The following is a 24,584-nucleotide window of genomic DNA, read 5'->3' on the forward strand; positions in this document are numbered from 1 at the left end:
CCCGGCCGCGGCCGCCTGGTGGGTTAAGGGTGGAGATTTTTCCGATCTCCCAGGTCAACTTGTGTGCAGACCTGCTTGTGCCTTATCCCCCTTCGTGTGTACACGCAAGCACAAGACCAAGTGCGCACGAAAAAGATCCTGTAATCCATGTCAGAGTTCGGTGGGTTATAGAAACACGAATATACCCAGCATGCTTCCCCCTGAATGGCGGGGCGAAAACGGTCATACACGTAAAAATCCACTCATGCAAAACAGGAGTGAACGTGGGAGTTTCAGCCCATGAACGAAGAAGAAGAAGAAGAAGAAGAAGTACTCCTTTACAACTTGAAATTGTTTTTGCAACAATGTTCTTCTATAAACTGTGGAAAACAAATTGCGACAGCTATCGTACCCCAACTAAAAGATTCATTACCGTGTCATTTCATCAAACTTTCCATGCCATTTACGGCACTCGTGTTGGATATTTGGAACACTTTTTGGGTCAAAGGTTCTTTAACAAGGGTCACGTGACCGCCGCTTAAACAATGAAGGGTACGAAAGGTACCAGTTAAAAATCGACGAACATTCAGAATGGGCACAACTTGGCAACGTTTATCAACACGAGGAAAAAGTCAAATCAATTATCTATCCAGAAGAGGATATTTCTTTTAGCTATCTTGCGTATTTTGTGTGTTATGCTTTTTCTACTTAATGCAGGTGCCGATCGCACGAGCGGTCGAAAACAGGAGGGTCAAGTGTTGCGTTAATTTTGAGGGGTACCATGACAAAAAAGCGTTGTAGTTCAGTAATGACCCAGTGGATTACTTTGCAACTTTCAGGATCTTATGCCTGCAAATACGATACGTAACATTACGCATCATTACAGCTATTGATCAGATGCAATGCAATGTTACGGAAAGAGTTTTACAGCCCGTCACAGGTTTCTTGACTTACATGCACACACAAACAATTCTTCTTCTTCTTCTTCTGCGTTCCTGGGCTGAAACTCCCACGTACACTCGTGTTTTTTTTTGCACGAGTGGAATTGTACGTGTATGACCGTTTTTTACCCCGCCATTTAGGCAGCCATACGCCGTTTTCGGAGGAAGCATGCTGGGTATTTTCGTGTTTCTATAACCCACCGAACTCTGACATGGATTACAGGATCTTTATCGTGCGCACTTGGTCTTGTGCTTGCGTGTACACACGGGGGTGTTCGGACACCGAGGAGAGTCTGCACACAAAGTTGACTCTGAGAAATAAATCTCTCGCCGAACGTGGGGACGAACTCACGCTGACAGCGGCCAACTGGATACAAATCCAGCGCCCTACCGACTGAGCTACATCCCCGCCCACACACAAAGAATTAATAAAACATCATGACTTCGCAAGCACACAGACAAATGATTGGTACAAGTACTATATTCCTAGAAGGCAAGTCAAGCTGTAATTACGCACGCCGACAACGTCACGTTGAACAATGAGGAGGTAGGTTTTCCCCAGCGAAAACGATGATTAAAACAAAAGTAATCGAAATCTGTTGTGGTCAATGCAATTGTGTACACGAAAATAAATATGCGACAGTATCCAAGCTGACAATTTAAATCAGCGAAGCTACAATTATTTTCATATTCACACAACAGAGAGAGCTTTCACTCTGATTTGTTTCTGTGAGGAGGGGTCTTTACACGGGCCTGCTGGCCATTGCTTCTTTCATTGGTGCATTTACTACAGATTGTGTTATCTTGCGAGTCAAAATGTTCAACTCTGTCAAATACTCGTGCGAAAAAAAGTTTATCAGGACAAATAAATGCTGACTTTCTGTAAATGTGGAAATATCGTCTCAGTTATAGTTTGACCGGTATAGTCAGTAAAGTTTACATTTCAGGCCCCCCCTCCCCCCCCCCCCCCCAAAAAAAAGTCTTATATTCTCAACGAATGTAAGCGTCATTTATCCGGAAAGCTATGTCAGGGTTGAGTACACGTGTTTCGTGGAAATGAAAATCGAAAATTGCGATGTTTAGTGTGTACCGCACTAAAACAAAATATGAAGACACCACTACGAGCCGTAGGCTTGTTGCTGTTTTCACCTTGTCAATGTTCATTTCTTGAATATGAAAAATATGAATAAATATTAAACCAAGTCAAAATATGCGCAGACGATATTTAAAGCTCGCCTAAATTAGCTTAGAACCAGACTTCTTCAACATAATAATTTATTTTCTTTTCGTGGCATACAACACGTCTTTTGTTTTCTTGCATTATCAAGGTCTTTTCCGAGCAACAGCGGTAACACTGGGGGTTAGACATGGATGCTGACTGTGAGTCTGCACATAACGTTGCCTCGTGTCCGTCCGTCCTGGCCTGGATGGAACGTGTGACTTAAGGATCATAAGTCCACTGCTGTACCAACTGACCCCCCAGTCCCCATGCATAGCCATAGGCCAGCTAGACCCCACAATCGATCAGCGATACAAACGAGAATTGTTTGTGACAGAACTGTCGTCATCATACACCAGAACTTTTTTTCTCAGCTCTGCAGCGTCTTAGCTTTTAAACTGTGGAAAAGTTTGAGAATCCTTATATATAACCAGGCTTATTTTCGGGCCCATTTGTCAGCTGTCAGAGAAAAAGGGTTTCTGTTCCGTTTGTGTCGAGATAAAATTGTGTAAGATCTGTTTTTGTACGGTGTACATTTTCTGAGGCCGATCGCCAAGAAGAGCGGCAACCGACATGCAGTGAAGCTTATAGGGCGTCTCAGAACACTTCCTGTTTTATGTCGTGTCCACATACCCACACAAGTACGTACAAGAACGTGCGCGTACACACACACGTACACAAACAAGCACTGCATACACACATGCACGCACGCCGGCATGCGCGAACACACACAGACAAACAGACAGACAAACACTGCAGACAGAGACACAGACAGAGACAGAGACACACACACATACATTCTCTCTCTCTCTCCTCCTCCCTCAACTTAGCCGTTTCCCTTATCCCCACAGAGGGATTCCGACGTAAACACACAAGTACACACATTTTGAACTCTCAGTTTCTCTTCTTGTTTTCCCATCCTACGCACTTCTCAACGGGCGCTGACTCTGTCATGTGTCATTTCCGGTAAATGAATGAGCGGAGCATTAATTCCTCCGACAGTCTTCTTCCTCTAATTTACTTATAATGTGTCCGCCACAAGGTATCGTTAGGCCACACGTGAATCTTGTGCCCTTGAAAAAACAAACGAGCGCGGACCAAAATAGTCCCTATACTGCAATACTCCGCGCGGAAGGCCCAGACAAGAAAGTGGCGGACGAAAATACACAACAACAAAAAAGCTTTATTTTTGGAGACTGAGAGAAAAACTAAATCTAAATGAAGTTGGTATATTTTTGCTTCCCTCTTCGCCGCTTACAGTTCAACGGGAGACAGCCAGAGCCGAAAAATCACGTGTACACAATTAGCGGGGAATGTTTGGGGAAGCAAGAAGTGCAAGGCACGTGAACGTCAATGAGGACTAGTAAGATAAGTTAGAGATGTACGCACCTTCTCATTCTCGTGTTAATCTTTTTGTCAATCACCATGACATTTTTGTGTGTTTTTGCGTTCCTGGGATGCAACTCCCATGTACGGACTGGGTGGCCGAGCGGTAACGCACTTGCGCTCGGAAGCGAGAGGTTGCGAGTTCGACCCTGGGTCAGGGCGTTAGCAATTTTCTCCCCCCTTTCCTAACCTAGGTGGTGGGTTCAAGTGCTAGTCTTTCGGATGAGACGAAAAACCGAGGTCCCTTCGTGTACACTACATTGGGGTGTGCACGTTAAAGATCCCACGATTGACAAAAGGGTCTTTCCTGGCAAAATTGTATAGGCATAGATAAAAATGCCCACCAAAATACCCGTGTGACTTGGAATAATAGGCCGTGAAAAGTAGGATATGCGCCGAAATGGCTGCGATCTGCTGGCCGATGTGAATGCGTGATGTATTGTGTAAAAAAAAATCCGTCTCACACGGCATAAATATAAATTGCATAAACAAAATTAAAAAAAAATAAAATAAATCCCTGCGCTTAGACCTGTACCCACGGAATACGCGCGATATAAGCCTCATATTGATTGATTGATTGATGTCCCCTCGTTTCAGCGTGTGTGTGTGTGTGTGTGTGTGTGTGTGTGTGTGTGTGTGTGTGTGTGTGTGTGTGTGTGTGTGTGTGTGTGACACGATACTGTTCAGTGTGTGTGTGTGTGTGTGTGTGTGTGTGTGTGTGTGTGTGTGTGTGTGTGTGTGTGAGTGTTTTTGTTTTTTTGTACGAGTGGTCTTTTACGTGCAGATACCACGTCCACTCGTAGTCATTCTGATCATCATCGCTCCACGCTATCGCTTTAGTCCCTCTGACCGGACGCTAAAGTCCTACGCGAATCAAAACAAGAATACAGAGTTATCTCCCATTTGTTGTTCGCGAGCAGTGTTCGCGAGACGAAAATGATTGCAGATTGGCCGACTTCGACAGTGATCTCAGTTCTGTTCTTCACAGTTATGATAAAGACATCGTTCTAAGGTCAAAACAAGTCAAAATTTTGGGACTGCTGCCGGAAGGAGACCGTAATAATATGGTTGCATCACTGTCAAAACATCGTCTGCTCCAGCGAGCGCCGAAACCAAACGGTTGATCATGATTATCACGTGACACTTTTGCCATATTTAGAGTTGTTTGCACAGTAAATACAGCCGCGAAAAATAGCTCGCTTGAAACTGTCTTACATATCAATTCCTTTGTAATTTAAAAATTACACAACACCATGAAAAATCATTATCGACGATCGCGAATCTGCTTACATTCATAACACATTACGAAAAGATCTAAATAAAATTATGTAAAAAAAAAAATCGATTTCCTCGCCAGACAAGGAAAACCAAGGCATCCTGCCGGGGATAGAATGAGCCGAACTCATTTTGACCTGAGTTCAGGATGCACCCGTTGTGTGTATTTGTTTTCTCGCGCGAGCAGGCTTTTACGTGTACCCACCCCCCCCCCCAAAAAAAAAAAAGGCTATTTACACATCGTAATGAAATTCATACCTGAAACTCATGAGAGCATCCTTCCATTCCGACACTTACCAAAATTCAACAGCGTGGCTACCTGCTGCGCACAGGGGAAATTCTTGGATGAATTCATTACGTAACGTACAACAATGTCAGTCTGCCAAATCAATAATAAAAAAAAACTATAAAAAAAAACACTCATCGCAACAGGAAGCAGCCAGGCTATTGATTCCCGGTTTGTGGAACAATACTCTTGTCCCATGTAAATGCCAGAGCAGATGTGAGGTGGTATGTAGCCGAGCACGGTCATTACCACGGGAGGGAATTGGTAGCACGTATCTTGGGAATGCCCTGTCTCCAGCGTCATTTTTTGTCAGACTGCTAATCGGATCGCGGGGCCGTCTTGAATGCAATTATGTGTCCCAGAATGGCATGTCTGGTCGAATGCATCGTTTAAACGATCTGCTAAACGATTTCTATTCTTGCCGAGTGGGTTTCTTTCTTTTGAAGTTTTAAAGACATTTCTAATGGTTCATCATTAGGGTAGGTTAAATGAGACGCAAGGTGAGGGTGTCGGGGGGGGGGGGGGGGGGGGGGGGGGGGTTAGTCTTTTTTTTGGGGTAGGAGTAAGCGCAAACAAACAAACAAACAGTGTGTTGTTGGTTTTATTTTCTGAAATCTGGCAGGTTTCAGACTGATTCACAATTCTAAAATCTTAACCGTAACACAAAAGAGTTAGAAGACATGCGACTCTTCTTATGACGAAGAACGTACATTGCTCGTGTATACAAAAGATAGCGCGGACTGATATTTGGCAAGTATAAAAAGCACAGAGCCAACATAACAAATTTCATATGAAATGGACTTGCCAGCGTCTGGTATCAGAACAGATTCAAGTAGTACAAGATATTTTTTATTCACAATTAAACAGGGGTGTACATAGCGGGGGGAGGGGCAGAAGAGATAAGGAAAGCACCACCAAAAAAAAAGACAAAAAAGTGTCATTGACCAGTTATCATGTGACATTCATGGCTTGCCAATTGTATTGTAAGCTTACTGTGCGTTGCAGGCATATCGCATGGGAATTGTCAGCGAAAAAAAAATTGGCCGCGGCAAAACAAAACAAAAAGTAAATTAAATTATATGTATACTATCGTCTCTCTATCCATTATTTGCTTACGCGAGAACTATCAAAATATTGGTCTAAAATGCTCAAAATTCGTTATTCTTCCCCTTGTCGCCGGACCTCGGCCTATTTTCAGAGTTTTTTTCTATTTTGGAATTCCCATGCCTGGCGTTTGAATGGTTGTGTGTGTGTGTGTCACAGTGTTTATGTGTGTGTGTGTGTGTGTGATTGTGTGTGTGTGGGGGGGGGTTGTCAGTGCAGTGTGTGTAGTGTGTGTGAGAGAGAGAGATTTAGAGAGAGATTTAGAGGGAGAGAGATTTAGAGAGAGAGAGAGAGAGAGAGAGAGAGAGAGAGAGTATACACGTGATTGTTTGTTGTTGTTGTTGTTGTTGTTGTTGTTGTTGTTGTTACGGTACGCCTCTCTGTGTCTCCGTGCCAATGCGTGTGTGGAGACCGCGGGGCTGGTTAACAAGGGAGCCAGTTAAAAGACTAGTGATATGAAGCGGCGGAAGGTGCAGTGTCGTCACAGGAGGAATTGGACTGGACACGGTTGAGTGAGCGGCCCGGCAGGTAGTGGGACAGTGAGGAGGACCTCAGCGAAGTGGGCGTGGTCGACATGGACTCTCGGCTGCAACCAACCGTGACAAGAAGAGCAAGTTGATTCTTTTATTTTAGTTTCGTTTTTTCCATATATCCCCATGGGGTTTCTTGAATAAATCATTTGCCTTGCCTTGCTTTGCTTTAATACACGACTCGCCCTCGACATACGTAATATCGAATCAGAAAACTTATCTGCTGTTCTCACTCCAGCCTAACTCTAACCAAACACTGCTCATTACTACTGAGACTCTCCCGATTGCTCAGGTCAAAAAGCTGTGTGTGATCATCTAGACTACTAGAGAGAGAGAGAGAGAGAGAGAGAGAGAGAGAGAGAGAGAGAGAGAGAGAGAGAGAGAGAGAGAGTGAGAGAGAGATCAAATCAAATCAAATCAAATCAAATTTTATTTTACGAGGGTTGTGGCATAAGCAATATGAACGAGCTTCTTTTCAACAAGCCCTCGCCCAGAAAGGGACTATTCTAATCTTAAAGTGTAACTAAACAAGCAAAAAGGAAAAACGTCGTTCAGCAACCTTTACACTTTGATATGAAGAAGGGCCTCATATACTGTCGAACTGCGAAAAAAATTTTTTTTTTCTCTCACTCGGACACTGTTTGACGGACATGTGAAGTGCGCGCCAGGAACGACAATCTTCTTAGTTTACCTGATTAATGCCCTTAATTTTTGGTTCTGGTACTTTCAGTTCCGGCTGTTGTCATTAATCTACCAAAATAAAAGATCAAACGGAGTTTTCGATTTTTATTTCATGGTTCATAAAAATATTGCTTATTTTCTGAAGTCAACCGTTTTAGCAAATCTTTCTTTGATTCTTAAAAGTCATTTCAGATTTTTGAAAAATAGTTAACGGTTAGTAATTACCAATACATCGTTAACAAACATATCGATTGGTTTTGGTAAGAAGACACAAGTGCGATGAATGTGGTACCAGTATTTTTTTGGTAAGTAAGGATGCATTTCTTTGCTGTAAGCACATTTACAATGCACATTTAATCTGTTTAGCAACATAAACGAAAGCATGGTACAGTGCCGCTTGTTTGTGGTCTATCTTTTCGCGGCAGATGCGTAACAATTAGGGTCTCAGTTGGAAAAAGCTGCTCGGAACCAGAGCAGATTTGGCTTGGGTTCTTTGAGTGTGAATGATCGACGAGTGGCTTGACATTTTTAACGAATCATTACTGTAGTCTACTTGAAACCATCATCTGTTTCTGAATTTGTCATCAGTTATGATTGAGCAGTCTCATAGGAATCGTCCATAAAATGTTAAACCGAAAAAGGGCAGACGATTCTGAATCACACAGGCTGGTGTACAAAATCAGATCTAAAACGATATTTTGAACTGCGACGTCTGCGTAAATGCCCTGTAACAAAATACCTTGTCCTGGTCATGTGTATACACATCAGCTTCTATTGGGAAGATCAGTATTTTATATTAATCACAAATACAAGATTAGAAATAGTTCTGAAGATCGCCTTTGATTTCAGTTTCAGCGGCAAACTAGCAGATCTGTCCAAACCGGCATCGTTTCATGGTTGAAACTTGAATAATCCCAAATAGATCTGAGTGGGGGTAAGTTTTATAGTATTTTAAATTTTTTACGGCAGTTTTATTTAAAGATAGTGTAGTGGATGTCTCTGGTAAAGACTACAGTTATATGAATTTTTTTGTTGTAATATTAAAATGATTGTTCTTTATTTACACAATTGAATAATTTGTATTTATTTGTTTGCAGATGACGGCATACTGAGTGCTCCAAGAACATACGCCTGCTGGCATTTTGTGTCTTTTCTGAAGACGTCGAGGCAAGCAGAAGTCACGGTCCTGGCCACACACACACAATGACATGAACAAGAAATGATATTTTTTCATGGGCATATCCAGTATTAAAACTTTATTACCATGCAAACGCAACGATAAGAATTTAGAGAAGGTCATCGGTCACACACACACACACACACACACTGGGCGGATCCGGCCTTTGTATTCTAAGTGACGATTTTGGAAAGAAGTTGGCTAATTAGTTTGCTCAGGTTGCGCCAGATCTATCAGTTGTCCTTGTTGTGATTCAAATTTTTCTTCTTAATATATTTACTTTTTTGGAAGGTGTATTAGGGGATGTTTCTTGGCTCGGATTGATCCATTTTCCTTGTTTTTATCAACATTTGTCGGCCCCCCCCCCCCCCCCCCCCCCCAAGGAGGTTGAACGCTTCGCGTCTTCAACTAAACGCTTCGCGTCGTCAAATTGTCCCTGAAAGAAATTTGGAATCTCCCCCTTAAAAATGATGTGATCCGCCCCTGCACACACACAAACACACACAAATAGAGAAGTAATAAATGGATACAGTTTTTCTTTATTTAAATTACAATCAGATGTGGTCGTAGAACAGGCACTGTAAACAAAACCTAGCATGATATACCACTTGTGTGATGTTTCGGTCAATATCTTTATTTTCCTTTCAGAAATACATTGGCGTTTTGAATGTCAAGGGAAGTGATACAAATGCTGCAGCGGGCTATCAAGAACGCGAAGGCAAACAAGGTAAATACCTACTTCTGACATTAGTTTACTTATTAACTCTTTCTATACTGGCCATTATCTCCCCAGTCTCTCCCCAGAAACTGGCCATTTGCATGGGTTTGCAAAAAAATTCTCAAAAATAAACAAAACAAGATGCAGCCTTCAAACTCATAGGTTTTATTGTGAATATATTGCTAAAACATATGCCAAAGTTTGGTTTCATTGTTGTGAAAAAAAATAAAAATATGATGTCCAGAATTTATGGGTATATTTTACGCAATACGAACAAGGGGGTATGTATTTTGACTTAGAAGCATTTTTTCTTATGAAGGCTCTGTTTGCAACAAAACTGTTTCTGTTTCAGTGTTTACTTGTATGAAGATTGTGCTTACACAAAAACATAACACATACAAACTGATTTTCCATTTGGTGGTCATGTAAGCATTGTGAACATGTCCGAAAAATCTGATCACACACCATGTGGTCAACATGCAGACCTGAACGGCCAGTGTATGGTGGCAGAGTTGGAAAATAGGAAAAGATGCCAATCCTTCATCAAAAACCGAAGAAAATCGTCATTGTAATAAGTTTGCTTTATTCTAAATCAAACGACTAGGATAGATGACAGACACAACGACAAACACATTCAATTCTATGTAAAACATACACAATGCTCACGTTAACAAGCTGGCCATAACAATGTGCCCATCGTGCATGAAGTGTGGCTTTGGTCGGATCAGTAGCCGTGCTTTGTCTGCGATACTAAACATGAAATTTTGTTAAAGCGACGATTTAGCAATGTTGTTGTTGCTGCTGCTGCTGTCTGTTCTTGTCACGACATCTCGTTTTTTTCCCTCCTGATTCTGAGAAGAAGCTGTTTAATTGTGATATCAGGCCTAGGAACCCCTGATTTTCACTTGGAGCATTCTCAAAGAAACTTAGCGTATGTTAAGAAAAATGAGTGTTCTCCACACTTTGTCTTTTGTTGTTCGTTGTCGTTGCATGTCTACCGTTCCACAGCCACCTACTATAGCTGATGGGGTCTATGTCGACCAAAAGAATGGGATTCACTGTAGGTCGAGTTCCTGTAGGTGGATTCTCTGTATACCTAAGACTTTAAAATTGGCAATCTTGTATACAGGGAATACCACAGGGTGTAGTTCCTGTAGCGTTTTGCTAATATCAATGAAAGTCACGTGATGCTTAGCGACATCGTTAGAATTTGATTTTTTCGATCTTTTTTTTGATATTTCTTAGAAATTCGAGTATGGTTTGCAAGTTTTATTGAAAAACTGCACCCTGTGGGATTCCCTGTATACTAGATTGCCAATTTTAAAGTCTTAGGTATACAGGGAATCCACCTACAGGAACTCGACCTACAGAGAATACCACTCTTTTGGTCGACATAGACCCCATCAGCCCTACTATAAGTGCAAGTGTTAAATGACGTATTCAGGCATGAAAATTCTCCGTATTTTCCGTATTTTCCGTATTTCTGAAAAGAATAAACCGTATTTTTTTTTATTTTGCGTATTTTTCCTTTTTTTAATTTAAAAAAAAAAAATTGTTAATTTTTTTTATTTTTTTAAATTTTTTTTATTTTTTTATTTTTTTTTTCCTAGTCATAGTTATAGTAAAATAGTTTTGGGGCCATGTTTGAATCCAATTTTAAGGCTCAGATAGCCCCAGATTGCACCAAATTGCACCCTTGAAAAAAAAATTCCGGGGGGGGGCATGCCCCCGGACTCTCCTAGAAGTCTTGGCGCTTCGCGCCTGCGAAACTTGGCGCTATGCGCCTGCGAAACTTGGCGCTACGCGCCGGCGAAACTTGGCGCTACGCGCCTTCGAATTTTGTTTTCAGTATTTTTTTTTTTTTTCAGTTTTCATGCCTGGTATTTCCACAAAAGACTGCTTGCAGAGAATCATGTGATGCCAATGACAGGTAAGGACATGTGGTAATACATACTACGTTTTGGAACCAGGGAAAATGCAGCACAAATTATTTATCAACCAAATTGATTGACTTGTGCACCACGACAAAAGTTTTCTTTGATCCATAAAAGGTCTTTTGCCAGAAAAATTGCTCTGAACATCAAGTACCCTGCAAGGTGTCACACATTTACATTATTGAAATAAAAAGAAAACACACCAGTAACCAGGTTAGGTACGTTAATATCTATAATCAATATCTCGGCACGTTACTGCCTTCTTCGGGATGGTAAGCTGAACATTATTGAACAAAATAATCGGTTTAGATTGTATACTTTGATTCCTGAACGAAGAAGCAGAGGTACTGCATACAACTAGGACTGTAATATCAGCTTTTGCCTGAAACACACACACATACACTTATAAAATTAATGCAATGTCATTGTATGAAGCCAGAACAATCACTAACTTACATAGTTGGTCACACAATTACCCATCATTGAACAATAAATCGAAGTCGGGTGGATTCAATGACTAAAGCAGTAAAGGCTTTGAAAAAACCCTCATCACAAAACATCCCCCCCCCCCAAAAAAAAATAAATAAATAAATAAATAAATGAAATAAAACAGGTTGTGTATATAGCACAGTAAACACCATGCAGGTACAAGCAAAGATTTGACAGTGATTATCCTTGTTTTATATAGCACACATTTTCTAGTTTTGATCTCTCTCTCTCTCTCTCTCTCTCTCTCTCTCTCTCTCTCTCTCTCTCTCTCTCTCTCTCTCTCTCTCTCTGGAAAGTAATTTATTGACCTGTGGGTTATTTGCGTTTGTATACACATTGGTGATTCGTAAACTATGTTGAAAGAGATTGTCAAACAATATTATATGGGGTGTCTTAAAAAAAAATGTATATCAACAAAATCTGTCATTATTATCAGGCACACGGTTTTAACAAAGCTATGTCACGGAATGCAACATAAGTGGCTTAAAAAGTCGTGTTTTTGTGTGTGCAGGATATTCGCTAGGACAGGACCTCAAGCTGAACCAGCACAACAGCGATGCATTCTTCCATGGCTTCCACAAAAGTCTTTCACCTATAGCGGGCATTGCATACAGATACATTCTTTAGACCAATTATACCTCTGTTCCCATGTTAAACATGGAATAATTCTGGACAAATGCGAGGACGTTAGCTTTTTTTATTTTATTTTTTTTATCATTTTACTTATCATTAAAACTTGTTTAGATTTCGATTCGTAAACCATTTACAGTAATCCTTTGTTTTTTAACTTTGTTCATCTTACCACAGTCACTTCGTTGTTTAGATTTATCATTAAATTTTTTACCATTATGCAGGAAAAATGTAGAATAAAACCAGGAGAGCTTTCGGTAGAAGATATTTCCTGTGTCAAAAGTTAATGCTTATTCTGATTGATGGGTGCTCCAAACTAAGTTATTTTGACTGCCTTATTCGAATTCATTTCCAAGACAGGGCTGAGAAGTGGAGAAGCTTAGGAGAATATCGTAAAAATTGTCTGGGTGTTTATGCAAAACTTTCGAATATGTCAGATTTTACTTTAGAGATTTTAAATACTGTTAACTGACAGAAATGCTATAACTTCTACACCAATTGACTGGATAACTTCATATTCAGCATACTTAAACTTGATTTTATGCATGTGCAGTTCACAAAGTGGCAAATTTTTAGGTTGAATTATCTAACTTTTGCATCACCAATGACACCAACGCTTTCGTGTCTGAGGATTGCCCTGAACCTAGCTGTAACTGCATGCTTTCTTCAGGTCATCGATAGCCTGGGGGTTGAAGGGGATGTTTTTACATACTCAGACAATCAAAATAATCAAAAAGGTAAAAGCCTGAAGGGTTTAAATTAGGTAACAAGAGGCGAAGCCATCAAGGCTCACGTAAGAAATCGACAAACAGTAACACAAACTCAATCACTCCGTCACACACACACACACACACACACACACACACACACACACACACACACACACACACACACACACACGCACGCACACACACACACACACACACACACACACACACACACACACACACACACACACACACACACAGAAAGAGCATAGGTGAAACTGTGCAAGAAAGCGAGACACTAGATCTAGATCTGTCTGTCTGCATGTAGCCTACTTACAAGGACACGACTGCCAACCAGTCTCGGCGCGCTCAAAATAATAATGACCGAGACTTTCAGTACTTCCTTCGCGTGACGTCTAACCCTCTTACGTCATAATGTGACGTCAATGTAATGTGACGTCTTCAAATGTTAGAGTTTCTACCACAGACATACACACGCACAGACGCACGCACGCACGCACGCACAGACAGACAAAGTTACGATCGCATAGGCTACACTTACGTGAGCCAAAAATGGCTACCGCTCAATGTCAAAACTCGTTCTGTTTAGTCGACCCCCGAATTTGGAGAAAAAAATTAAAATTGCACAAAAGTCAGACCATTCAATTTACAAAATTGCCACTTACTGGAAAGGCAGAACATAAACTGAAGATAATGAATACCATATATAAAATAATTGGTTCAACAGATGCAGAAGTAATTTGTATGGTTGTGGGTGTCCTTTTTAGGGGGGTCAACCCTGTAGAAGAGACGATTTTCTTTAATTATCAATCCGTAATATATTGTTTGTTATGCATACAAGATTAACATTGACAAATACTTCAAGACTCCTCATTGATCTTAAGAAATGTTGTGGTTTTTTTGTTACTGACTGATTCACTTTCTATTCACTTTACTCTACATAAGTCACGACAAGAAAAGCAAGGGAGGTAATTTCTTCGGAAGAGGTAATTCTCTCCCCTCAGAACGATTGTTGTAGTTTGTTTGATTTTGTTCCCTTCTAATAAGTATTATTTAAAATAGATCTTTACATCTTGATGTGAAAGGCGCAGTACCCCCCTCCCCCCAGGATGTTAAATTCTAGGTTGTGTCCATGTAAAATCCTGATCCTAGTCAAGATCCGAGTTGGTTTTTCATGCAACTGTGCCTCTTTATGCCACTCAATTAGACATACTTTGCAATCCATAATTGCACGAAACTAAGTACAGGAAATACGTTGTTGTCGTGTTTTTAATATTACATAATGAAATAAAAAATGTCACAACTGGTTTCGTGTTGGGCTTTCTCTCTCTGTCTGAATCTCATAATTACTTACTTCTGAGGCCTGAAATGTGTTGCAGGCATTGTTCAGCATATATTTATTGTTACAATTTTTGTGGATATGTTATTAAGTGTGTCTGTGTTTCTATCATTCGTTATCAGTGTGGTTAAAAAAAAAAGCACACGTCAAAGTAATTTACCCTTCATCATTATCAAAACATGCAGATACAGGTAATAAATATTTGTGATACTTTAAACAAATACAATGTTTGTTTGTTGTGTTTTTTCTTTTTTTCAGAGCAAACACACATCGTATTTGTTCAAACGTGTATATTCTGCACTTTCTAATACCCTGCATGGATCTCCAAATCAAGAATAATGAAAAGGCGTCTAATAGCCCTGCAGCACTCACACGAACATGATAGAAGCTTGCATGCATGCACCCAGGCTCGCTGTCTTCGGCTAAAAGAGCTTCCGTTGGATCTTCGCTCAGACAAATATAGCTGTCTTGTCCACTTGCTCCTGTCGCATAGATCTGCAATGTGCAACATCATATTTGATTAATAAGTCTGAGGCACAGACAAACACACACGCGCGCACATTTGCGAGAGAATGCACGTCAGTCTATTCAATCAAACAGTATAAAAACATACCACAGACGTGGTGGTGGGAACTGGACATTCGCCGTATAACAAAATCAAGAGATTCATTTGTGTGTGTATGTTTAATCAAAAGTTCATCTTGCGCACATTCAGTCTATATTGTAACAGGACCCATCCCGTAAAAACTTCGAACAGATCTATTAAATTCTGAAATCCTTGACAAGTTTTTTTTCAATCATCTGTATCTGACCGAAGTAAAAAAATCAAAAAATCAGCCAGTACACGCATCTACCCCCTTACACGACAATACATATGTGGCGAAAAAAGGAATCGAGAGGGGGGGAACAAGGAATAAATTAGATCCAGAAATAATTCCACTTCATCATTCCAAAATTCAAGTGTGAAGTGATCAGATACTGTGGTAAAGATACGTGCTTAGTATCACAAATGAAAATACAAGCCCTAGGGATTTAAATCAAGGAAAAAATTAAAGTTAAGGAAAGATCAACAGAAATGTCGAGAACATGTAAAATATTGTACTTACAATCTGTTTCAGCATGCTCTTCGAATAATAATCTCCCAGTCAGCCTCGTGCTTACGACCAAACACTGTACATAAGGAAGACGTGGAACTTGCGAAGAAAATGCGAAAAAGTGTTTGTGGGTTATCGTCCCTAGTCACATGCTGACGGCGAAAACAAAATGGCGGATCGCGTAGGTACCGATCGCGTGCGAGGTGGTGGTAAATATTGTGCTCGGCTTTTTGTTGCAAGAACGCCCGTTACAAACAGAGCTGCTTCGGGAAAACTTTCCACAAGTTCCCTAAAGAAGAAAAAAGGTGGGTTGTGCAGCGATTATTTCATCAGGTTTACCTTCTTCAGAATGAGAATGCAATGGCTCGAGTCAACTCACTCAGATTAAGATTTATAAGCCAACTGTCTCTGGGCATTTTTGTCTGCTATGATACTACAGTATTTATAGAACTAATATGCAAATGAAATATTACAAACATAGCATGGATCGGTTCATTCTGAGATTTCTGTACTAGCTGTACTATGTACGCGTGTGTCTGCGTGTGTACCTGTGCCTGTGTACACTGTACTTACGACTGTGAGTGTGAGTCAGCAGTCAGTACAAAACAACAGTTTACACTTGATGACAAACTACCCGTGGGCATATTTGCCGAAATCTTTATCAAACCTTGCTTACGGGAAAACTACAGTACAAAGGTACATCACTCATCCGTTTTGCGTTCAGGCAGAGCGTTAGATTTAGACTGAAGATCTGATTTATTTTTTGTCTTTCCTTTTTGCTTAGTTTAACAATAACATTGTTGTTTTTATTGTCAAACTAGGTGCAGAATATGGATGCAATTCACAAGGCGAGAGGACTTTGAAAAGCTGCAGCCAGCTGATGTTCAAGGTCTCAAGCTTTGTACTGATCACTTTGAGGCCAACCAGTAAAACAATCCTGCAGAGAGGATCACTTGTGTGGAATGCTGTCCCGACATTGTTTGCAGTGCCCAATTCACCACCGAAGGTTATTTATTTATTGGTTTTAGGTTTTTGCAAACCAATGAAGCACACTATTAAATGCAGGTTGAGTAATGACAAGTTTGAGGCTGATGTAAGAATTGAAAAAAAACAGCATTGTTCCCATCAAATAATGCCTGTTTGCATTTAGCGCAAAAAAATGATAAGGCCAACAAAAAAAAGTTACTTATTTTGGATCGACGTCTTGATTATGATGATTATGATGAACTTATTTTGCCAAAAAACAGCCCCAAATGGCAAAAAAAGTATAGGGTCGGCGTCAACAACAAAAAAGTTGTATGTTTCTGGTCACCTGACCCTACCTATGTTTTCCCGACGACCCTAGACTTTTATTTTGCATTTTCAAAAATAAAAGGGGTATTCGAAAATCAATTGTTTTCCTGTTTTTCAACAAAATAAGTTTCCCGCAGTGGGGCACTGCGGTTATGAAATTAAAGGCCCCTCCTGTTTTTGGAACCGCAGGAGCTTTCTAGTTTGCTGTTAGGTAGATTTTTGGTTCCTCTTTCCTGTCATGCTCTCTTTTTCTTCATGAATTCTTTTCTTTTTTCTGCCTTCTTGCTCATTCACCTGTATTTTTTCCAAAAATCTCTTCTCTTGCCGCTTGTCTCGCGATTCATGTATAGTTTAATCTGTTAGTGTTCTGATGTAAGTCCAGCAGTAGATAGGTTAAGCCTATTTTAACATACTGGAAACTGGTAATCTTCCAGTAGGTATTAATTTAGTTTTACTAAAGCCTGCTGGGACACAAGTAATGGGTTAGTGCATTTGTAAACAGGAATCGCTTGACAAGTGGCCCCCTTCATCCCCCCCTTCCTCGTCCTGATATGGCTCTGCGTAGTCGGCTGGACGTTAAGCAACAAATAAACAAACAAACAAACAAACAAAATAAGTTAAAAAGATGGTTTAAAAAAAAAAAGTTTAGAAAAAAAAATCTCCACCTTTAGTCTTGTTAGGCCACAAAAAAAGTCTGTTTAAGGTAACATAGGCCCCCCAAAAATAGCGTCGGTAGGTCGGCTTTTTATTTTTGTATTTTAGCCATCTGAATATTTTAATTTCATTTTTTAATGCCCCAAAAAAAGTCTAGGGCCGGTGGGAAAAAAATAGGGTCGGTCCGGATACTGTAAACAGATTATTTTTTGTTTTGCCTTACGAGAAACATACACTTTTTTGTGTGGCCTGAGACCAATGCCATGAAATTGGGAGAATTGTTTCATTGTGACTGGGTGTTGGTTGTGAGTTTGTCAGTTAAAGAGCTGTGCATTTGCAGGTTGCTAGTGGGAGGAAGCCACCATCGCAAAGGGTAGCTACAAATGAAGCCAGCACCGACCTGTCGCCTGATGCACAAATTGTTCAACCAGGTAAGAGATTTTTAACCATGAAGAACACCCTGACATCAAAAAATGTTTAAACCCATCCATTACATAGTTGATAATTGCTGTATAGGGTGACGGGCGCTGTGGCGGGGTGGTAAGACGTCGGTCTATTAACTCGGAAGGTCGAGGGTTCGAATCCCGGTCGCGGCCGCCTGGTGGGTTAAGTGTGGAGATGTTTCCGATCTCCCAGGTCAACTTATGTGCAGACCTGCTAGTGACTTATCCCCCTTGGTGTGTACACGCAAGCACAAGATCTTGTAATCCATGTCAGAGTTCGGTGGGTTTTAGAAACACAAAAATACCCCGCACGCTTCCTCCGAAAGCGGCGTATGGCTGCCTAAATGGCGGGGTAAAAACGATCATACACGTAAAATTCCACTTGTGCAAAAAAAATGAGTGCACGTGGGAGTTTCAGCCCACGAGCGCAGAAGAAGAAGAAGAAGCTGTATAGGGCGGATGCATGGATGGATGAAATTGTACCTGTAGTTCCAACACGTAAAGATGGGAAACATATCCTGTTAGAGGCATGGTGTAACAAGAAACAATTAAGTGGCTCTATTCCCATCTCCCCCCCCCCCCCCTTTCCCCGTCGCGATATAAGCTTCGTGGTTGAAAACGACGTTAAACACCAAATAAAGAAAGAAAGAAAGAGGCATGGTGTGTGAGGAGTTTACCTGGTACTGTTGTCCTAATCAATCAGTCAATCAATCAATCAATATGAAGCTTATATATCCGTGGGTACAGTTCTAATGGCCTCACCCATTCAGTACCAAACAAGGTCAATTCCATCATTGTTCCACATCGTATCCATAGTTGCTAATACACTTCATTTCTGGCCTGCCTTCCTACGCTATTGTTTATTTTCATTTTGTGATTTAATTACACGTGTTTTAATTTCTTCCAGGTTGTAACTTGTTATGGTTATGTTATTTTATGTGTGTTTTCTTTTTTAGATGACATTCAGGCGATCCTGGAGGACATAGGATGTAAAGCATCAAAGTCGTCATCTTCCCCATCCCCTCGTGAAGCGGAACTTTGGCAGAAGGTCAACAAACTGAGGAGCAAGGTTTTCCGATTAGAAAAGAAAACGATGGAACCCCGTGTAAAACGAGCGAGTAAATTAGCCAAGCCTCCCAAGAAAGACTTTGTAGTAGAACAGTTGTCTCATATATTATCAGGCGAGGCGAGCTATTTTGCCATTTATGCCTGTTACATATTTACCGGTTATCTGCTGCTGTGTCCAATCCTGGCAGAGACGGGAACGCATGTTACCAAGGAGCTGAAGGAGAGTCAATGAGATGAGAGAATGTGATTAACAATTGCCAACTCTCTCCGTACAAAGAGGGTCCAAAATTGTATAAAAAAATAGATGGTAGGCAATTCAAAATTAAAAAAAGGACTCTCGGAGCATGGACTTAATGAGTCAAAAATTAAAGAAGGCTCTATGAGCCGAAGTACATGTTTTGTCTATTGTCTTTTTTATTTTGAATTCCCTACCATCTATATTTTGATACAATTTTGGACCCTCCCTGGTGTGTTGTTTCTGATGTACCTTTTAGTCTGTTTACAGTAACATAGGCACACAAAAAGAGGGTCGGTAGGTCGGCTTTTCTTAAAAAAAATTTATAACCATCTTTTTAAATTATTTTGCAAAAAAACAGGAACAAAATTGATTTTGTTTTCTTTTTCTTTTTTTCCAAATGCCAAAAAAAAAAGTCTAGGGTTGGTCTAGAAAAATAGGGTTGGTCGGGATACCGTAAACAGGCTATTTTGCTTTGTTTTGCCTAAGCAAAGACTAACAAACTTTCTTTAGGGTCTGACATTGTATATACTATACAATTTTTGGGGTATTAACTAAATACTGTATACAGTTTTCGATTCCTTTTATACTTTTTCACAAATTAGCCCCCCCCCCCCCTATTTTTTTTGGTAGTCTGCCCTGGGGGCGGGAGGTCTCCTAATTTCGGTTTCTAGGGTCACCTTATGCTTCCCCATGAGCTGAGAACTTAATTTAAAATGAGCCTCGATTTTTTTATTTGTATTTTGTAATTGTGCCTTTGTCCAGTCACATGATTTCACTTTGTACTTAAAAACTTGGCGCTGTCATCATTTATTGCTATTTATTGTTCAGTTGTTCAGTATTTATTGCTATTGGGCATCAGTTATTCAGTTGCCCTCTTTCGAATGAGCCATGCATGCATTATGGATGTGTTTAGCAATGTAAAAGAAGAAACAATGTGAAGCAAACATATAGCACCAAATAAAATAACCGAATCAGAATGGAAACTTCTTCAGTGTATGTGTGTGTGTGTGTGTGTGTGTGTGTTTGCTGTTTTAAATACCGAAAATGTGAAAATAAAGCAAGTCACAGCATGAGAAAGATCGACTGTACTAGTCATGACAAAGCAGGAGACAACCTGGTCAGCATGTAGAAAAGGGGAATAACTCGTATTTAGCCATTCTCATTTCTAAGCATGCCCAATGAGGAAGTTATCCTTCTTCCCATTGTAGTTTCTTTGTTACGACTTCGACAGGATGTTGCCTCTCACGCTGAGCCAGTACATTTGGAGTGAATTCAAAGGCCAGAGATGCAGTACAAGCACATTAGTTAGATCCAATTCATTTACATTGCTACCTTGCCCAATTTATGGCAATCCGAATGGTGCAAAAGTCCCTTTTAGCTCTTGATGTCTAAATAACACATTATTTAGCTAAATAACGCGTTATTTAGCTAAACAATGCTTTATTTAGCTATATCATGCATTATTTAGCTAAATAATGCATTGTTTAAATTAAACAATGCATTATTTACAGATACAGAAAAAAGAGAGCCCAGAGCACTAAATAATGCATTGTTTAGCATAAATAAGAGATTGTGTTTGTAAATAACTCATTATTTATAAATAATTACGCGTTTTCTCTAAACAATATATTATATGTAAATAAAGTGTTATTTAAATAAATAAAATATTATTTAGATAAATAAAATATTATTTATCTAAATAAAATATTATTTAGATAAATAAAATATTATATGTAAATAAAATATTATTTATCTAAATAAAATATTATTTATCTAAATAAAATATTATTTAGATAAATAATTTATTATTTAGATAAATAATTTATTATTTAGATAAATAATTTATTATTTACTGTTTTTGCCTTGAAATAGTATTATTACACTAAATAATGCTTTATATAGCTATATAATAGGTTTCCGCTATATAATTCATGATTTGGTAAATAATACATTATATACCGTAAATAAAATATTATATACCGTAAACAATTCATTGTTTAGCGCATCGCGAAGCCGTTTTTTCTCTTGTTGTTTTTTTCCACGTGTTTCCGTGGATCCACGAGAGCTCTGTTGATTCTCAAACTGACCAATCAGACAACTAGCATCTGTACACTAATTAAAGTCCCATTGTTGAGTGTGACGAAAACTCGTGGTGACGATTTTAAAACATGTTGGGTCACGCATGGTCCAATCTTACATGGTCCAATCTTACATGGTCCAATCTTACATGGTCCAATCTTACATGGTCCAACCTTACATGGTTCAACCTTACATGGTCCAATCTTACATGGTCCAATCTTGCATGGTCCAATCTTACATGGTCCAATCTTACATGGTCCAACCTTACATGGTCCAACCTTACATGGTCCAACCTTACATGGTCCAATCTTACATGGTCCAACCTTACATGGTCCAACCTTACATGGTCCAATCTTACATGGTCCAATCTTGCATGGTCCAATCTTGCATGGTCCAACCTTACATGGTCCAATCTTACATGGTCCAACCTTACATGGTCCAATCTTACATGGTCCAATCTTACATGGTCCAACCTTACATGGTTCAACCTTACATGGTCCAATCTTACATGGTCCAATCTTGCATGGTCCAATCTTACATGGTCCAACCTTGCATGGTCCAACCTTGCATGGTCCAATCTTACATGGTCCAACCTTACATGGTCCAACCTTACATGGTCCAATCTTACATGGTCCAACCTTACATGGTCCAACCTTACATGGTCCAATCTTACATGGTCCAATCTTGCATGGACCAATCTTGCATGGTCCAACCTTGCATGGTCCAATCTTACATGGTCCAACCTTACATGGTCCAACCTTACATGGTCCAATCTTGCATGGTCCAATCTTACATGGTCCAACCTTGCATGGTCCAACCTTGCATGGTCCAATCTTACATGGTCCAACCTTACATGGTCCAACCTTACATGGTCCAACCTTACATGGTCCAACCTTACATGGTCCAATCTTACATGGTCCAACCTTACATGGTCCAACCTTGCATGGTCCAATCTTACATGGTCCAACCTTACATGGTCCAACCTTACATGGTCCAATCTTACATGGTCCAACCTTACATGGTTCAACCTTACATGGTCCAATCTTACATGGTCCAATCTTGCATGGTCCAATCTTACATGGTCCAACCTTACATGGTCCAACCTTACATGGTCCAATCTTACATGGTCCAACCTTACATGGTCCAACCTTACATGGTCCAATCTTACATGGTCCAATCTTGCATGGTCCAATCTTGCATGGTCCAACCTTACATGGTCCAATCTTACATGGTCCAACCTTGCATGGTCCAATCTTACATGGTCCAACCTTACATGGTCCAACCTTACATGGTCCAATCTTACATGGTCCAACCTTACATGGTTCAACCTTACATGGTACAATTTTGCATGGTCCAATCTTACATGGTCCAACCTTGCATGGTCCAACCTTGCATGGTCCAACCTTGCATGGTCCAACCTTACATGGTCCAATCTTGCATGGTCCAACCTTACATGGTCCAACCTTACATGGTCCAATCTTACATGGTCCAACCTTACATGGTTCAACCTTACATGGTCCAATCTTACATGGTCCAATCTTGCATGGTCCAATCTTACATGGTCCAACCTTACATGGTCCAACCTTACATGGTCCAACCTTACATGGTCCAGTCTTACATGGTCCAACCTTACATGGTCCAACCTTACATGGTCCAATCTTACATGGTCCAATCTTGCATGGTCCAATCTTGCATGGTCCAACCTTACATGGTCCAATCTTACATGGTCCAACCTTACATGGTCCAATCTTACATGGTCCAACCTTACATGGTCCAACCTTACATGGTCCAATCTTACATGGTCCAATCTTACATGGTCCAACCTTACATGGTTCAACCTTACATGGTCCAATCTTGCATGGTCCAATCTTACATGGTCCAACCTTGCATGGTCCAACCTTGCATGGTCCAATCTTACATGGTCCAATCTTGCATGGTCCAACCTTACATGGTCCAACCTTACATGGTCCAACCTTACATGGTCCAATCTTACATGGTCCAACCTTACATGGTCCAATCTTACATGGTCCAATCTTGCATGGTCCAATCTTACATGGTCCAACCTTGCATGGTCCAACCTTACATGGTCCAATCTTACATGGTCCAATCTTACATGGTCCAACCTTACATGGTCCAACCTTACATGGTCCAACCTTACATGGTCCAATCTTACATGGTCCAACCTTACATGGTCCAACCTTGCATGGTCCAATCTTACATGGTCCAATCTTACATGGTCCAACCTTACATGGTCCAACCTTGCATGGTCCAATCTCACATGGTCCAATCTTACATGGTCCAACCTTACCTTACATGGTCCAACCTTACATGGTCCAATCTTACATTGTCCAATCTTACATGGTCCAACCTTACATGGTCCAACCTTACATGGTCCAACCTTACATGGTCCAATCTTACATGGTCCAACCTTACCTTACATGGTCCAACCTTGCATGGTCCAACCTTACATGGTCCAACCTTACATGGTCCAATCTTACATGGTCCAACCTTACATGGTCCAACCTTACATGGTCCAATCTTACATGGTCCAATCTTACATGGTCCAACCTTACATGGTTCAACCTTACATGGTCCAATCTTACATGGTCCAATCTTGCATGGTCCAATCTTACATGGTCCAACCTTGCATGGTCCAACCTTGCATGGTCCAATCTTACATGGTCCAACCTTACATGGTCCAACCTTACATGGTCCAACCTTACATGGTCCAATCTTACATGGTCCAACCTTACATGGTCCAACCTTACATGGTCCAATCTTACATGGTCCAATCTTGCATGGTCCAATCTTGCATGGTCCAACCTTGCATGGTCCAATCTTACATGGTCCAACCTTACATGGTCCAACCTTACATGGTCCAATCTTACATGGTCCAACCTTACATGGTCCAACCTTGCATGGTCCAATCTTACATGGTCCAATAATATATATGGACCATGTAAGATTGGACCATGTAAGGTTGGACCATGTAAGATTGGACCATGTAAGGTTGGACCATGCACGATTGGACCATGTAAGGTTGGACCATGTAAGATTGGACCATGCAAGGTTGGACCATGTAAGGTTGGACCATGTAAGATTGGACCATGCAAGGTTGGACCATGTAAGATTGGACCATGCAAGATTGGACCATGTAAGATTGGACCATGTAAGGTTGAACCATGTAAGGTTGGACCATGTAAGATTGGACCATGTAAGATTGGACCATGTAAGGTTGGACCATGTAAGGTTGGACCATGTAAGATTGGACCATGTAAGGTTGGACCATGTAAGGTTGG

General features: G+C 40.4%; 1 protein-coding gene and 3 long non-coding RNA genes across 6 annotated transcripts in view; 3 read left to right on the top strand and 1 right to left on the bottom strand.

Annotated features, from left to right (window-relative positions):
• Positions 1 to 24,584, top strand: part of LOC138979477 (uncharacterized) — a 98,075-nt gene that overhangs the window by 8,052 nt on the left and 65,439 nt on the right. The gene's annotated exons all lie outside the window — the stretch shown is intronic.
• The window catches only part of LOC138979442 (uncharacterized), a 29,944-nt gene continuing 11,033 nt past the window's right edge, over positions 5,674 to 24,584 (bottom strand). For both annotated transcript variants that reach the window (XM_070352173.1, XM_070352164.1), the window contains one exon: positions 5,674 to 6,776. In XM_070352173.1, coding sequence (XP_070208274.1) covers positions 6,638 to 6,776 — 139 coding nt within the window. In that variant the 3' untranslated portion in view covers positions 5,674 to 6,637. The remainder of the gene's footprint in view (positions 6,777 to 24,584) is intronic.
• On the top strand, positions 8,211 to 13,633 carry LOC138979223 (uncharacterized). 2 transcript variants are annotated; one of them, XR_011459943.1, is made up of 5 exons: positions 8,211 to 8,335; positions 8,499 to 8,568; positions 9,227 to 9,305; positions 11,165 to 11,226; positions 12,231 to 13,633. It is a non-coding gene; the product is annotated as an uncharacterized lncRNA (long non-coding RNA). The 2 variants fall into 2 exon arrangements; XR_011459941.1 differs by having other exon boundaries at positions 8,499 to 9,305.
• Positions 15,906 to 20,183, top strand: LOC138979473 (uncharacterized). Its single transcript, XR_011460046.1, has 3 exons — positions 15,906 to 16,516; positions 17,798 to 17,888; positions 18,857 to 20,183. It is a non-coding gene; the product is annotated as an uncharacterized lncRNA (long non-coding RNA).

This window comes from Littorina saxatilis, linkage group LG1 (assembly GCF_037325665.1).
Source record: "Littorina saxatilis isolate snail1 linkage group LG1, US_GU_Lsax_2.0, whole genome shotgun sequence".
In the NCBI taxonomy this organism is placed as follows: Eukaryota; Metazoa; Mollusca; class Gastropoda; order Littorinimorpha; family Littorinidae; genus Littorina; species Littorina saxatilis.